The following is a 17982-nucleotide window of genomic DNA, read 5'->3' as shown; positions in this document are numbered from 1 at the left end:
GTTGAATGATTTTAAGCTTAATACATCTTGTAAGCCATGCATTCATGTAACTGAGTAAGTAAATTGTAAGGTTGAAAAGTGAAACAATGAGCTCCGTGTACATACATTTATATGTACGGATGGACTATTCAGCTGTTTGAGTGCATACCTCAATGTTACAATAGATGTTTTCAATTCTTCAGTATTATCTAAGCTTTCATAAGATTTTTGTGCAATAGGTCAACTTTGTAACTGGCTACAGATCCATCAGTTGTCTTGCAAGTAATGAATTTTCACCAAGCTAAACAGGATTAATCTAGCTGACAGAATGGTAGTATCTGAGTTACCTATTTGCCACATTCTTCATCCAGTTTGACCTAATTAGTGGAGGTGGATGGGTGGGTCGGGTTCACTATGCCTCTGCCTCTACTTGATTCTCAGTTCTTTTGAACTGAACCCTTGGGCAATTTAAGCTGTGCTGTGACAGCAAGTTCTTGATTCAAATTAACATTCAAGCATCTAAGGAAAAGCAGTATTATAACTTCGTTACATTTTACACAATATTCACTTATTCTTTACTCCTTAGATGTCTAAAAATAGTAATTGTTATTTATTTTTAAGTAATTGTTTTATTTATTTATTTTTATCCTTTCTTATGATTGGACCCAGGGGTGCATAGTGGTTGCAGCTCCATATTGTCAGATGTCTGTGCCTGTGTCCCTTTTGTTTTCATTATTTATTAATGTATTTGGTCATCAGCATAGGCTACTGATGGTCTCATTAATCTAGCCTCACACTAATCACCTTGACTTTCTCCATGTCTAAGGCTGTTCAGTGGGTGTCTCTGGCACTTTCCCTTACCTTCTGGTCTCCTGCCCCAGACGTGTTACAAGAAGTGTTGAGGTCTGTTGGCAGAGAGGGTGACTTCTTTGAATGCCCAGCAGGTCAGCATCCCCCCCCCCCCCCGCTGGCCTCTGATTTTTCCTGCCTCTGGTACACCAGACTTTTTCAGGTGGCTGTGAAAAGTGTAACTGACCCCAAATAGGAGATGTAAGGAGGCATTCTCTGGCATGCTCTGCCCTTCTGATTATTGCCTATTTTAGCATGGATGTGCACAATGGTTTATGTTAGTTCATGGCCACAAATGAATATACAGGTTAAATTCCACTGGTTATGTGCCTTGGTAACTTGGCGTGTAACACCCATATGTACAATCAGTATAAAAATGATAGAGATTTGGGCTGTCATTTGCCCAATTTATTTCACACATTTTGACATAGCAAGCAGCTAAGCCAAATGGATTTCTTATCTCCTCAAAATATGGAATTCTACTGTTGAGTTTACTTTTTGTAAAAAGAAGGATGGAAACAGAGTGTCTGCGAAGTGGTGGGTCATGAGACCATAGTGGGGTTTGCCTGTTCTGGCAGCGGGTAACTCACTTATAATGTGAAACTACTGCTGAAATCTTTAGTTTTCTTTCATATCTCAGCTCCATTGCTGGTGAGCACACTGCCTTGAAAGGTCCATTGCTTCTTTTTTGACATTACTTAGCTCTTTTAACTTTATATCACAGAAGTAAAAATGATAGGCCATGTAAGCCGTTGACATTCTTGTGGGCGTTTAGAAGACATTTAGCACAGATGTACAAAAGAAACGATACAGCCACACTCCAGTCTTCCAAAGCTATCAGAGAAATTATTCAAATAGATTAAATAGTGCTATGAGAGAAATTATTCAAATAGGTTAAATAATTAATTGTTCTCCACATGTGGAAAGCATCTAGCAATGTGGGAAATCATTTTTGGAAGGAGGAGGGGGAAGCAAAAGATTAAATCTCAAATATAGGTAACTAAATATTTTCTTAAATAACTTTCTAGAAAGTGATCACTTTTTTTGACAGTCTTCTTCACTTGCTCTTTTAGTTCACTTGGTACAGAATCAATGAGTTGCAAACATAATTTTTATTTTAAGCATTTCTGCTTGCTGACTGTATTTGTCAAGCAAGACATGTATCTGATGTCTTCTGAATGAAAATCTCAGTATTTATAAACAGTACTGATAACTAACGAAAGAGTGTGCATCTGTGTTACAAGTTTCGCATTCTGATACAATTTTCTAAATATCTTTCCTGAGTTATCCAGGTGTCTCCCTAAGACTGGGAAATAAAATTCTGGGACTGTGTAGATTTCATTTTTATTTCATTGTGGTCATGGCTCTGCACTGCCTTCATGTTGGCATGTTGCAGCTATAGATTTCTGTAAAAAAAATTTTTTTTAAAGAGAAACATTTCATATAGTTTTGGCTTTGGGGAAATAGTGACTGGATTTTGTGCTTCTGATTTAAGAGTTATGAATGAAAATGCCTAGTTGAGCATATAACTGGCAGAAAGTTTGGCTCAGAAGGGTGATGACATAGCTATTATTTAATAATTTATCAGAGTAATTCATAACATTGGGCACAATTAGTGATATTGTTAAACTCAGATTTCACAGTTTTTTGCTGGTGAAATTGCTTTTGGCTGGTGCCAGCTTTAACGTCTTAAAAATCTTACTTTTAAATAAATGCATAGATTAACGTGGCAGCAAAACACTTAGATGCCATCATAAACTTAAGTATCTATGAAGCTGGAGTAGCTCAGCCCCTTAAAAAGGTGGGGAGAAGGTCCTTTGGATAAAGAACTTGAGGAGCCAGATCTGTAATTCATTGTTGATGTGTTGTGTACACTCTGAAAAATTGGACATTACCAACCTTACAGTCTTTTAACATTAATTGTTGTACAACTAATATTTGCAGCGTTCAAGCCTGAAAACGATGTAACTAGCTGGAAAGCAGTTCAGTGTAGGAAAAAGGTGCTAAAGAAAGTAAGTTGATTGTGAATTTGGTGGCCTTATCTTCTTCCCTATGAGGAATGATCTGGGGACCTACAGTAGCAGCCTTTGCACTGATAGTCTGAGCCACTTCAAAAACAGGTGAGAGAGGGGGAAAAAGAGGATTGCGTCTTGAAAACAAGGGATGAATTAGCACTCAGGAAGAGCTGTACCCAATTGTGTCCTTTGAAGCACTGTTGGTGAGGCAGTGCTGCGAGCTGAGTCATTCCCGCTGCTCTCATGGTCGAGCTAGTGCTACCAAGATAGTAACTGACAGCTGGAAAAGCAGCTTCTGTTGGGGGAATAGAAAATGCTGTTTTGTTTTCCTCTGGGACTTTGTTTCTAAGTTGGTAATGAAGGCCCCAGGTTTTTGCTTTGCTAGAATAAACCTGCTTATTTTTCACTTTTTAAATTTATCTAGTGTATGAATCAGTTCAGGTTAGGCTGTCAAGCACACGGTTTGTTGCTTTTTTGGAAATAGTAGGTTCGCGCAAGGTAATGCGTGTGCAGGCTGACTTCCAAGGGAACATGAGAGGAGGCTGGAAACCTCAATGGTTGTGTTACATATCCTTCCAGGCTTGTCGAGTCGGTGTGAGGGCTGATGTCTCCAGGTTCTCAGAAGAAGCCTGCTCTGACGGAGACAGATCAGTACACTCTGATAAGGAACACACAGTGGAGAAACAGAGCACTGAAAGAACACCTCTGATAATGGCACAACTTTATAAAAGTCAGGAGAAAGTGAATTCCCTCCCACTGTGCAGTCCTGTCCTGCGTGGCGTGTAGTTTACATGGGTTCTTTTATGAAGAGCAGCAAAAGAAATGTCTTCAAAGCATCAAATGATGCAAAAAAATTGCCATCTTGCTCAAGAAATTTTTATTCTATGTTGCTGTTGTAGGTTAGGATGGTTATTCAGCTGGCTTCCTGCCTGGTGTCCCACATCACTGCTACACCTTAAAGAAGCTGAGGACAAAATGCTAAAATGTAAGTCTTTGGTTTTTAATAAGATTTATAGATATAACTAGATTTTCTATAAATTTACATTAAATATAGTCAAAGATGTTTTTAAATATGTCTTTTACACTGTGATGAAATAAACAGGTTTAGAATTAGACTTTCATTGTTCCCTTATTTAGATTGATTGTAGGCTCTCTCCTTTGAAAGGAAGCTCCTATTTAAGAGAGTGGTTTCTGTAGAATGTACTTCATATTTTATCAGGCATGTCTAGCAACATCATTTTTTCCCATTCTTTCTTCAGGTATTGCAAGCACATACAATAAACGGTATGTGTATATATCTAACGGAAATAAAATATGGACACTGACATTCTCTCCGGACCTTTCACGTAAAACTCCGCTTGTTCTCCTGCATGGGTTTGGAGGAGGTGTTGGACTGTGGGCTCTCAATTTTGAAGATCTGTGTGAGAACAGGACCGTTCATGCTTTTGACCTCTTGGGATTTGGACGTAGCAGTAGACCACATTTTGACACTGATGCTCGGGAAGCAGAAAATCAGTTTGTGGAATCCATAGAAGAATGGAGAAAGGAGGTGGGGTTAGAAAAAATGATTTTACTTGGACACAACCTGGGTGGATTCCTGGCTGCTGCCTACTCATTAAAATACCCATCAAGGTATGTGAAAATAAAGGAATTAAGGGGTTCTTTTTCTATATTTGACTAGTGATTTTAATACAGCTTTTATTTCATCAGGCTCTTCATAGATTAAGTAAATGACCGTGCTGATTTAAAGAAACTTGATACTGAATTTTAAGCCCAAAGTATTAATTATATGGTTTCTTTTCAGGGGAATAGAAATAAATAGATAGGGTAAACATGTTTTTCATTGTATTTTTCTGTACCTCTTTGGTTTTGTTCAGTACTCCCTTGCCAGGCACAATAGCAAAGATTGTATTTATGGGTAAGTGTTTGGTGAAATCTCTGATCAAACGTATGTTTGTGAAGGGAAAATAGGCCTGTTTCTGCCAAACTTCCCATTATTATGGATAACATTGAAACTTCTGAATGTAATTTCCCCTAGGTAATTTATGCCTATATGCTAGCAGTAAGCCTGGTGCCAGCATGATGATGTAAAAATTATTTTAGTGACTGTTTGAGTTGTCTGTGTGTCACTTCATATTTCTTCTTTGCAAAACAGCCCAGCTGCAGCAGCCCCGTAATTGCATTTCATCAACCTTTTCTGCACCGCATTGTGGCCAACAGATTATCCATGTTTTCCACCGTAAACTAGTAACTTGTCTCTTTTTATGATACAGTCTGGTTATATAGCCGCTGGTGAGCTAGGATCCCACCAACTGGGGTCACTCTATATCAAAAAGGACATTGCTTTTGTTTAGATACGCATAGTGGACTCCTGTGAAAAAGCGGGAATATAAGTTTAGCTTTCCACATTGTATGGCAGATTCTGTACTATACAAAATGTATCTTATTCTTTTATTCACATCAATTTATACCATATACATTTCTTTGTCTCTCATTTGGAGATTTTTTCCTAAAACACTTTGCCTCTTTCTTTCCAAGTGGGCGACCGCTAGCCTATGCAGCTGGAAATGATGTGTGAAAGTAGGCATATGTCTCAATGCAGAATTGCATGAAGAAATGCAGTCCTCTGCTCTAGGAATGTAAACCTGTTACCCTTTGGGGCATAAAACAACTTTTAGCTAGCTGTAGTTAGTTTCTTTTAGGGATCACTTACAAGTTCCTTTACCCCTTTTTCTGAAATATCTATAAATGGCACTATCCTATCCCTGTTGGATGGGATATTGTTTCTGCCCCCTGCTGACTTATATTGAAAGTGACACTTTGTTTTCATGCCTCACTGTGCTTGAGGAGGGGTTAGTTAATTTGTGAGTGTTTCAGTTTGTGGTCTCACATTACTAATGTTCCTCTGAAATTAAACTAACACCATCAAATTAGCAAATTGACTGGTAGGATCATAAGACAGCATTGAATCAAGTGATAAATATAGCACAGCTTTCAGCCAGATTATCTAACAATGCATTAGAGGCTTAAGGGATTCTGGATACATATTGTCAGGAAAGTAGATCTGTTTCTCCAAGCTTAGATGATCCGTTAATTTACTACATTGTACCCAAGTTGTTCATGGGACATCTGAGGTTAATAATCCAAAAAGGTTCCCGTTTAGAATATTCCTGGGTGGTGGTGGGTTATGATTTTCAAATACTACAACTTCTGGACTGTTACTTTTGGAACGATTCTCATGGTCAACTTCCTGTTACCCTGGGTTATGTTTTAGGCTTGCTTACCAAGAGAAGAAATGCCAAACAGGAAGGAAAGTATTAAGAAAGGAAACATGAAAAAAGCTTACTCTATTTTTATTCCTGTGGTACCCGTGTTATGTTTAATTCCACAGTTTGTGCACAGATTGTGTTTCTGTCCTGAACAGCTCCTCATTGCTTGCGCTCCTTAGCCTCTAATCTCCTGCTTGGTTTGTATGGTTAAATTCTGCCCTGTCTTCTTACTGTGTTTGCTGCTGTGTGCAAATATGCTCAAGGCTGAGCTGACAGCCAAGAAACATCTTTGTGAGGTTAATCCTTTTCAACCCCTCATTTCAAGCACAGATTTTTGGTTTCCCAACTGATTATAGTCCAAAAATAGCCTTTGGAATCACTTTTGACATCGTTTTAGGCACTAGAATTCTTCTGTATTAGATATCTAATCTCATGGCTTTGAAAGAGAAGGAAGTCATGAAGAGGAAAGTAAAGATGATGAAGCTTGCATGGAAAATCACCTTAAATATGCAAAACTATACTTAAAGAGTCACTTTTTCAGAAATTGGCAGTATTTAGGACAGTTAGAGTTGGTGTTATTATGGGTTTAAACAGAAATGGATGATTCCAATCTACCAAGATGAAATAGATTTTTTGCTTGAGGGGGTCTCGCAGCATGAAGTGATTGATAGTTGCATGTGCTGGAGACTCCTACTATGCTTTCTGTACTGAGATTCCTTTAAGTAATAATTTTATAAATCGTCTCTCTGACATTTCTTTCATGACCTAAAATCAATAAATTTAGAAAATATCTGCTAATTTTGCTCTGCCTCTCTCAGTTCAAATTTCACTTTGATAAAATAATTTTTCAGATAAATTGCATCTCTTAGAACAGAGATCGTAGATGGCTTGGAAAAGAAAGACTTTTAGCAAGTTTACTTAAATGAAACAGATGCAGTTATCTTCTTTTCTCTCAAATTAAACTGCTCCTGCAAATAATATTGACTAAGCATATAGATTAGGCTCTTTTTAAAAATAGAAATAAGACTGGCCTTTTTCTCAAATGTGTATGACAGTGGGTATCTATTGAATACTGAATTTCTCTTTGTGACATGAGCTTCCAAGTTGCAATTCAGTCTCTCTATAATTAACGATCAAAAGCAAAACCATTGATGAATCAGAAACTAGGTAATAAGCCACTGTGATAGAAGTGACTAAAACAGGTTGCATAGTCCATAGGTAACACATTTCTGTTGTACTCAGTCAAAGAAAAGTTAACATACTCTAAACCTCTGAACCTTTTTTGCCAACAGGGTCAAACATCTTATCTTAGTGGAGCCATGGGGTTTTCCAGAGAGGCCTGACAATGCTGATCACGAAAGACCAATTCCAATCTGGATCAAAGCACTAGGAGCTATATTGAGTCCTTTTAATCCGTTAGCTGGTCTGAGGATAGCAGGACCCTTTGGTGAGTTTTAGCTACTCTTAAATACTGTTTCTGTTTTCATTAAGCATAAACATGGAGCAGATACCAGATTAAGATAAGCTTTGTTGCAAGCCCATATCACCCACCGAGAAAAGAATTGGAGGAAAAAGTGGGAGGGGCTGAAGAAAGATGAACTCTTTAGGACAAGAAGGCAATCTTTTTCTATTAGAAATACAAGAGGGTAATCTCTATTAGAAATATTAGTATGATAGTTTATAGCAAGCTACATCATATTATGTAGGCTACCATTATAGTGAGTCAGATTATGTGGACATCTGTTGGGGAAGGCTGTCAAAGAAGCATGAATGTGAAAAGGTTTTATTTCTGGTTGCCTCCAGTCACAGTCCATTTAGTTTCCCCTCAACTGCAGTTTGATGGACAAACAGGATTTCCAAATTTGGTTAGCATTAGAAGGCAGTCTCTCAAACTCATTTGTCTTTGGCCTGAGTTTAGAGAAGTTAAATTGAAACTGGGTTCTTTCCATTAGCCATTTTCGTACTACTTTAACAAATTTTGTGGGTCTCATTGGTGTCCTGCATTACAGTGGCAGTCTGTCCTTCATATTTCTACATTTCTTCAACAGCACTGATGAGACGTTAGATAAACTCTGTATACCCTAATATTAGGACTAGGTAGGGTTGACCAAAACCACTACGGTATTAGTTTATGTGGGGAGTGGGGAGAAAGCTGTGATCAAATCTTAAATTCATCGTATGTGTTCCTTCTAGAGGGGAAAGAGGTTATCTGTCTATTACTCTGTACCACAGGAGTATCTGCTGGAGAGGCTTGGAAAAAGATAGCCTTCAGGCCCCTCGCAAGTTACAATTAACTCGCCTCTTCATCATTTTTAGTATTGACTCTGAAGAGAAACTAATGACATTTCTAGGCTTTGTTTACATTTAAACCACATCTGTTTCCTAAATATCTTTCTATAGAGTATGTATTTTAATATGCTGATCTATTTGATTGTTTTTGCAAGTGTGACAAAATTAGCTTTTCAGACAAACCACGTTTTGTACAGAGATTTTTTTTTTTTTAAAGTAAAATGCTAATTTGGTTAACAAAACAACATGAAGCATATTGACTGATAAGCACTGATTTAATGCCTTTTATCTAATAACAAATGCATGCATAAATCAATCCGCATGGAAGAGTTCAAAGCTGAAGCTGTCTCCCTTAGCAAGTAAGTGCATCAAAACCATGCTGCAGCAACAGACCCTGTCTTGGCAAGGTATCCCCAACCTAGCCTCACTTGCAGGTTACTGTGGAGGGCAGCACTTTTCAAAATTTTTCATCCATTTCTCGCTCCACGTGTTAAAAAAGTTTTCCGTCATCATCTTAATGTGCAATTCTTGACAGGTGAAGCATAGTTCTTAGAGAAGGGTAAGTTTAAACACTATGCTGCGAGGTAGGCATGAAACCCAACGTGATGAAGGCACTGAACCAAACCCTGGTTTCCTTCTATATGCACATGTGTTTAAGCTTCTGGGCAGGTGTAGCTGTCTGATCCTCATTATAAAGCCACTTGCTCTTGTTCAAAGGTATGAATTAGGCACTTAAATGGAAGCCAGGTTCTTTGGGATACCATGATGGTATCACATGGATATTTAATCAGACCCGAAGGCAGATACTTAAACCTGGGAGAGAGATAGAATCAAGAGAGATCTTTTTCTTTGAGTGGTTTCCAGTTAGTTGATTTGCATGTTTTCCTTCTTAACTGGAACAGTCACCTAGGAGGCTCACAGTATAGGGGTTTCAGTGCCTAGATTGAGTTTGTGAATTCCATTCCTAGAGCTGAATGCCTAAAAATTCCTCAGGACATCAGTAATGTCACTGTGACCACACCCTTTTTGTGGCACTCAGTCTTCAGTGTTAGTATTTCTTTCAATGTTTCCATAAACACTGTGGAAAACACCAGCGAGACAATTGAGGGTGTCTTCAATAAACCTTACAAGAATGAACCAGTATGATTTAATTATAAAATTCCTTCCAAGGTGCCTTGTCTCCTTGTTTCATTCTCCTGTGTAAATTCCCAGGGAAGGAGAACGGTTTTGTGATTGGACCCACAGACAAAACACTTTCTATCAAAACAGAAAGTGAATGCTAAAATTTGATAACTTTCAGTCCTTGGTTATTGGAAATGTGGATGCTGTGGTCTCTATAATGATAGCAGGGGAAGACACAGAATTAGTATCTCTTCCAGGTACTCTTATCCCAAGCCAGCTTTATCGTTAGTGTTCGAAAAATACCCTAAACAGACAGAAAAAAGACAGAAGTCCAGCAACTGAACTCTCTATAGAGAAAATACAAGCAGCAGAGCAAATTGCAGAATGTTTGCAAAATCTTCACCACTTCAGGACTTAAATCGCTGTTTCATAAGGGAATTATTTTCTCTTGCACTGTGTTAGTTTTCTAAGTTGATTTAAAGCATACATAAGGGCGTGTTGCAATAGTATAATCTCCAGGTTACAAAAGCATAGATCACTGTGACAAGGTCTACATAAATAGTACCAGGCCTTTGGCCAGGGATAGGTGGGAAGAAGTAACATCATCATAATTGCATAGTTTAACAACAGTATTTTCAGTTGATAAACCCAAGTGGTAAACTTCGAGGCTATCTTTTCAGGGATGAATAATATTCTTAGATTAGCCTTTGCTGAGGCTCTTTTCCCAAATACCTGGTCAACTAGAAGATGCTTCTTCCTTAAAGAAGTGATTCAGAATAGGAGCTTAACTTTAGAAAGCCTGAACTGGCCCCTGATGGAACCCACTTCTGTACTTTGGCTGTTAAGAGAGCAGGGACAATAGCTATCCTAGGTTACGTCTCCTGATATATACCAGTTCTTGTGTCTTATACTCTTGTCAAGATTTCTACACCTGTTTTTCTGCATAGACTTCTGTTCCTTCAACTAAACACTAGTTAGATGAACAAGCTTCAAAAGAAGACTGTTCTGTAAAAGGAGAGCACAGATTTATATCTGAGGAAGAAAACCAGCCCAGCTTTTTCAACAGTGCCTTCTGGTTCTGAAAGGTGGGCTGCTTTTGGCCCGCCCAGTGCTGCCTGAGCAAAGAGAATGGCAGTGTTGGTATCAGGTGAGACTAAACTGGTGCCAAAAAGATACTCTGCTTAGCACTTTTGCTGATCCTCTTTGCATGTTTCCTCTATTGCTGCAGTGGCCCTTCTCAAACATTCACCATATGTATTCAGCAGGGATTGAATTGCCCCTCTTCTGGTGCAGCATAAAATCGTTTAGACTATGTATGTTTCGTTCCTTTTTGGTGTGATGCCATCATGTTTTTCTAAGGCATGCAAGTGGTGAAACAAAACGTTGGTTTAGAAGTCATCAAGCTTAGCCAAGAGTTTCAAGGGAACGTGTTTGGAGGGTTGCAATGAAAAGCATTGGCCAATCTGATAAATTTGTCTATACTAATTCCTCCTCTAATAGTGTTTTCTGTTTTAACAGGATTAAGCCTTGTTCAGCGTTTAAGACCGGATTTCAAGCGAAAATATTCATCAATGTTTGATGATAACACCGTGGCTGAGTATATCTATCACTGCAATGTACAGTCACCCAGGTGAGTATGAGTTTCCGAGTGTATGTTTTGAAGTCTGTCTTTCATTTACTGAGTGCCTGCTACTCCCTTCAGTGGCCATGGCCATGGCAACAGTGGGCATGCTTTTTTTTTTTTTTTTTAAATTGAAACATTTATTGTATTAATTTAAGAAAAAGATAGCATTGCACTTTTTCTACATTCAAGAAACTGAAAAATACAAAAGCTATCCTAAGTCTCTGTTTCTTCTGAACTACCTGTGTGTTAATTCTGAGAGAGTTTGGCTACTAATTCGTAATAAAAAAAATTGTTACAGTGGTTTAATTTGTAAAGAATGTCTTAGAAAACTTTAAAAATAAGGCATGTCATTCTTTTAAGTGTTACCACTCGGTACTGTAAAAACATAGGTTCTTTCTGTTGAAAATGACATGCAGACCTTGAAAACTTATGTTTCTTAATAGTAAAAAATCCCAGCCTCGTGTACTATTGCAGTCTGTGTTACCAAAAGGCACAGATATTCTAATTTAGGGAAGAGGCAGATCCAATGGAAATTTAATTGGTTTTACCCTTTTGAATTGTTTGAAGTGGTGAAACAGCTTTCAAGAACATGACTATTCCTTATGGATGGGCAAAAAGGCCAATGCTACAACGGATTCCGCAAATGGATCGAGACATTCCTATCACTGTGGTCTATGGAGCACGTTCATGTATAGATGGCAATTCTGGCAGCACTATCCAGTCTCTGAGACCAAATTCATATGTGAAGACAATAGTAAGTTGATTTTTAAAGCAGTTGTTTGTTTAATGTGTGGATTTGTTTAAATTGTATCTACGGGGTTTTTTTATACCAACTGTGGAAATGCTGGCTCTTTGATTTAAAGCCCCGGATAATAACTTCCGATTTCTGTAACAGAGAAAAGTGTTAGATAAGAGACAACCTAGACAAAAGAGTATTTAGTTCCAAGAATAAGAAAGAAACTTACTGTAGCACTAGAAGCTGAATTAGATCTTTGAGCAAGGTCATTCTTCTGCTATACAAAATATATTTCTCTGCAGTGTGCTAATACAGGGTTTTTTTTGTGGTCACTGGTAAGTATCCAGGGTTTTGTCTGTATTTTAAACCACAGCAGTCCTAATATCTACATACATGTATGACATAGTGAAGAGGCTCTAATAAACATTTCTAATCTGTCTGTATAATGTTTTTGTTTCTCTGATACGCGAGTGGTTTGTACCTGGTGCTTAGGTTGTAAAGACACTTGTAAGCGTCTTTCAATCATTAAAAAAATAGTGTTGTCTTCCTAGCTAATATATTCCTCTTTAGTGGTATGGCATTATCATTTAAAATGTGTGTACTTGCAACTAGATGTGAATGTGCACACTGCATTTTTTTGTTGATTTCTATGAAAACTAACAAATTTAAAAGTAACCTTCACGCATTGTCACATCAGTCTGCTGTGATAATTGAATATGCATATAAGTTACAATGCTATGAGGTGATAAAATGTTTGAATAGACCAGCTGTCGTCTTACTGATGTCTAGATCTATCTGGGCAGAAGTGTACAATATGTGATGTCAATAGTATACTATGCCAAGTCATTCAAACAAAATTTTATACTCTTGATACAGCTGACATCAGAGTTGGAACTCAGAAAAAAGACATTGTTATTGAACTGTTTACATGTGTTAAAGAGCACAAATACGTTTCATAAATGTTGACATCTAGATGGAAAGTGTCACTTTAACTGCTTAACCAGAGAGAAAGTTGTAACAAAAAGTCACTGTTAAAAAGCGTGCAATAGATGGCTAGGATAAGCATATACCATTCAGGGGGATTTTTCCAGTCTGATCAATGGCTTTTACAAGGGACTGTGGAAAACTTTATTGTGTTCCAGGTTAAAATTTTGTCAAACCAAATACAGATTCTAAAAGGTAAATTAGAGTGGTAGAAATAACAGGGACATTTAAAGGAGGGAAAGGGTTCTCATGAGGCGGAGGCTGAGACATGGACTGGCAGTGCCATCCTTGCTAAAATGGACAGAGGTTCTGGGGTTTTATTATGTGTGTTTATTTCTAATTAATTTTTACTTTGAGTTTGTGGAATTTTTTTAACACAATAATGTAGCTATACTTTTATGGGCTTCAATTAGAGATGAGTGTTTTAATGGAGGGAAGAGAAAAATAGATTTAAATACAATTAATCTTGGACTAATTAGAAAATGAAAGAAAATAGGTCAAGTATCTTTGCTGTACACTGTGTGCTGACTTGCTTCATACCAATTTTGGCAGAGAATGATAAATTACAGAAACAGGATAAACACCCTGTGTGTGGTTACTTAAGCCCTTAAGTTTGTTACATAGTTGCTGTGAAATAATCTAGGTCACAAATGTGGGCTTTTCCCCCATATATTGCATTATTTGGATTTTAGCTGTCCCTGCTTAACATAGTAGTCATTAATTCAGAGAGTTGAAATCTGCTTCCCCAAGTCTAGAAAATTCCCAGCAACTTAAGCTTCTGAGTTCTTAATCATTTATCCTAGTACCTTCTTTGGTCTCTTCCATATAGTTTTTATAATAAGAGAATACAAATTATTTGATGCTCTCTCTAATGCAAACACTTACAGGACTAAAGAGCAACCTGGCAGAACTATTAGAGGGTGAAGGGGATGAAGATGAATCAGAAGTTTGATATGTAAAGCATGTTCTCCTAAGTTTGTTTTGCAGTGACTTGTGTCTGCTTGAATGGTGTGGTTTTTTTTTCAACAAGGCATGCAGCTGAATGAGCAGTAGTTTTACCCTCTTTTCCTGTGTAGCAGAGTTCCTTCAAGAGGTGAAACAAGCTTTCATTTTTCCTTATGTTTACAGTCCTGTTTAGGCTGTACGATACCACCTCCTGGCAGCAGTTGTGCTAACTGCATTAACAGAGGCTGGGTGCAAGTGATCAGTTCCAGTTTTGAAATTTGTCTTTTCAAGTAATAATGTATCAAGTAGGTAACGTGTAAAAGTTAGGTTCTTCACCTATCCCAGTATTTATTTATTTGTTTATTGCATTCTTGGGATTTGACCTGTTTCTTCACCTTTGTCCTCTAGGCTATCCTTGGTGCGGGTCATTACGTGTATGCTGATCAACCTGAAGACTTCAATCAGAAAGTGAAAGATATCTGTGATTCTGTGGATTGACTGTCTTCTGTTCTTTCGGAAGTCATCCCGTAGATAGCATTTAATACCAATACTCTCTAGGAAATCACTAAAGAATGCGGAGCTAATGGAACAGGCTCTGTTTGCACACTCTTTCTTCTAAGAAGCCATTTGCACACTTAAACCACTTAGTGCCTTTTTTGGGGGGTATAGGGAGATTTGAAGCAAATTTTGTACAGCTTTGTTTGAGATTAGTCTTTAGATTATTGGTCTGTCATGTATGAAATTACATACAACTTTTTAAACTGGAATTTTCTTCAAAATGTAATTGAATTTTGCACGTTGAACTTCTAAAGATGCTGAATTCTCCACTAACACAGAGAACTGTATAGATACAATAGTAAAATAGATACAATGTGTAAAATGCAATTTGGTTTCTTTATAAACATTCATGTTTTCTAGTTGATGTTTCATAGCTAGAATATGAAAATGCTTAGTCATTTTATTTTTGGAATCCAGAACTCCATATACAGTATTTTAAGCGGGTGTATTTTATTTTTTTTTTATTGGAGTGAAGCTGATCTTGGGAGAGGGACAGGGCCAAAACAGTGAGCAGTGTCTGTCACTGAAATATGCGTGTTGGTTTGTCAGAAATTGGGGCTCAATATTAGGAAATCTTTCTTCTGTTGGACTTTGTTTCCATTTGTCTCAAGGCATCTTTTTCCATCTGTGCAACTTACGGAAGGCTCAGTTTGTAAGAGTCAATGATGTCACCAGCACTCGAGCTTCCATAAATATTTTGATATGTAGATTTCAGTGATTAAAAAATACAGAAATTGGCTGGTTACTTACTCCATCTATTTTTAACGCTTTACTGCAAGATTTGTTACTAGCCTAAACCTAAAATTGTAGATAAGTTGACAAGATTTTGATTAGGGCTAGGGAATGGCCATCTGGATAGTAAGCATAGTTCCCTTTTTCTTTAATTAGAAAACCTAGTCTGCTTTTTAGTAAATTCAGAGTGGAGGAGAGGCAGAGGGAGAATACTGATGTTCTCTAACTGGGAACTACAATAGGTTAGTGTGTTTTAGTTAACATCCAGCCTCCTTATAGGAAGGATTATTACTGAAATGAAAAATACCACTGTAACAAATCATAATTATATTTCTTGGAGATTCTTTATATAGTTATATATTTTAATTAAGTATTTCAGTATCAGAGATAATCCAGTCTCTGCATCTTTTTGAAATTGTAGTTTGACATTAGTTCTTCACATGCTTAGTAAGTTATATTAAGCAAAATACTTTGTCACTTTAAAGCCAAATGATGTGGTGATTTTTTTAACAGGTTTACATAAAACTATTGATCTGCTTTTGAATATTAAATTGACTACTGAAGAGTTCTTGATACTTTTATACATAGAGAATTTGAATTAAGGATAGCACCATCTTAAAGCTTGAGTGGAATTCTGTGCATTTTTTTCTCAAATTAAGGAATTGTTACACATATTTATGATGTGAAAGGCAAAGATACCTAAAATATTCAGGAAATACTCATATGTTCCCAGCCAAACATAACTCTCTCTTTCTGAAGGAGATGTTTATCTATATGGTGCTATGTAAACATCAAACAGTCTTTGTGACTGCCTTGACTGGTAGCACTTGATATCTAACAAGCTAAAGATTTTAATGAAAATTAACTGTTGCATTAAATTACTTTTACAACTAGTAGATGCCAGAATTTTTAAACAAATTTGGGGGTTATTTGCTAAAATCTTACATTCAAAATGGAAAATCAGAATATCAATTATATTTTTGAATATAAGCTATAAATTATCAGTCATACCACCAGTTAGGTGGATGCTTTCAGTATGTATTTTTTAACCCTTTTCAGTGTCTAATTTGTATTTATCAACTTAAACGGCTGTTTTAATTGTGTGAAAAAACCTAATGCAAAAATATATTCTGAGTCTCCTCCAAATAACAAAAGGGGAAACAAACTATTGGTATTTTCAGATAGCACTTACTGATGGGAATTCTAGATTCCACATCAAAAGATGGAAGTAGGGATAAAAATTGCACACTGAATGTGAATATTGTTTTAAATATCCCTTGCTTTTTCAGCTTATTGTACTAATAAGACTTATTGCTTAAGTTTTGCACAATAAAAAAATAAATCTTAAATGTTATGTTTGATTAATGTTAAGACATGATGTTGCTTTTGTAAAACTTGTGTGTAATTAATTAAGCCCTGGAAATCAAGAGTAATTAATAAGGTGAGCTAAACCACCCAAAATATGTCATAAATACGGCAATGTTTATTTTCAAATGTCTCATTATTCTTAGGTTTTCATGTATTTAACTGAAACTGGTAAGCATTTGTCAACAAGTAGCTGCTAGCCCGGAATGCTGATTGTGTATACAAAAAAAATGTTTGTTGGTTATCTTCCAGGCAGTATTAGATACTGCTGTGAAGGTCAAGATGGAATTTTGTATATCCTATTGTGTGCAACATAACCCAATAAAGTTACTTTAATAAACATAATAAGAGGTGCTGAACAGAAAATGAATGGCACATACTTAAAACACTTGGGAGCTAGACCTTTTGTGAGCAATTACTGTCCAGGAATAAGCTCAGTTTCTCCATAAGTTCCGTTTCAGTGCAATGACCAGTTGCTTAAATGTATCGCAGTGAGCACTGAACACTGATGGTGCTATTTTTATTACAGCACTATGAAATAAGACAAGAATCAGAGGCATAAACTCACCCAAAGATCTATGCCATTCTGGCATCAAAATGAAGACAGCTTTGTACCAGAGGCCAGGGCATAACAAAAAGAATCTGAAATATTAATAAAATCCAAGATTAACTGTCTAAGTCTGCAGGACGCGCTCTTCTTCCTGAGGTTGTTGTGATAAAATTTTATTAAAGTAACTTAGTAATATTTTGTTTGCATGGCTGAGTTCATCTTGTTACTTATTGAACCCTGCCAGATTAGATTTTAGTTCTGAAAAACTGATTTTCAGAGAAGCAATTTATTGATAAGACTCTATAATAAAACATTCACAACCATCACAAGAAAGTCCCTGTTTGTGTCTGATTGTGAAATGGAAATGGAGAAGGTGAATTCGTAGGCGTTGAGCTTGGAAAAATGGGTCCAAATAGAAGAAATGCCATCATCTGGTTTCACTCGGATTAAACCAATGCTGGCATTTCTTTTTAAACTTTATCTTTTTAAGGTTCCTACAACTGTTCGGGCTGAACTGATGTGACAGTCTCTGTCTGAAATGCTCTCTGTGGTCCATTGTGGTTTGTCAAATTCCCAGCCCTTCCAAATCACAGATACTCAGCTTTTTGACTGGGAGTGAGACAAGATTAAATATAATAAAACCATCTGGAATCAATGCGTGGGCAGAGACATTCAGGATTGCCTATTTTGCTAGCCTTCATTAAAACGTGGGCCTCCAGAAGCCTAAGGCTATTAGTCAACTGCTATTTAAATGGGTAATTTCTTGGGGCTCCTCCAACTATCTGTCATTTTGTTGGGTTCTGTTATGTTGGCTGGTTCACCATCAGCCTGTCCTGTGATGTTGAAGCATGGCAGTGCACCCAAGTTACCAGAAGTCTTCATCTGGGGTGTTATTTTGTAGGAAACACAAGTTAGACTTGTCATAGGGTGAGTCACTAAAGGTGACTGGAGAGGGACACGTTTTA

At 37.1% G+C, this 17982-nt stretch overlaps 1 protein-coding gene across 1 annotated transcript in view; it reads left to right on the top strand.

Annotated features, from left to right (window-relative positions):
* Positions 1–17344, top strand: part of ABHD5 (abhydrolase domain containing 5, lysophosphatidic acid acyltransferase) — a gene marked incomplete at its 5' end in the record, with an annotated part of 30433 nt that extends 13089 nt beyond the window's left edge. The window contains 6 exons of the mRNA XM_082499344.1: positions 3743–3828; positions 4103–4475; positions 7405–7559; positions 11042–11153; positions 11715–11901; positions 14221–17344. Of these exons, the coding sequence (XP_082355470.1) occupies positions 3743–3828; positions 4103–4475; positions 7405–7559; positions 11042–11153; positions 11715–11901; positions 14221–14310 (1003 nt within the window). The 3' untranslated portion in view covers positions 14311–17344. The remainder of the gene's footprint in view (positions 1–3742; positions 3829–4102; positions 4476–7404; positions 7560–11041; positions 11154–11714; positions 11902–14220) is intronic.
* Positions 17345–17982: the final 638 nt, after the last annotated feature.

This window comes from Vanellus vanellus (assembly GCF_965231255.1).
Source record: "Vanellus vanellus genome assembly, chromosome: 2".
NCBI classification, from domain to species: Eukaryota; Metazoa; Chordata; class Aves; order Charadriiformes; family Charadriidae; genus Vanellus; species Vanellus vanellus.
Note: the sequence above shows the minus strand (reverse complement) of the source record. Positions and strands in the feature narration are given on the sequence as shown.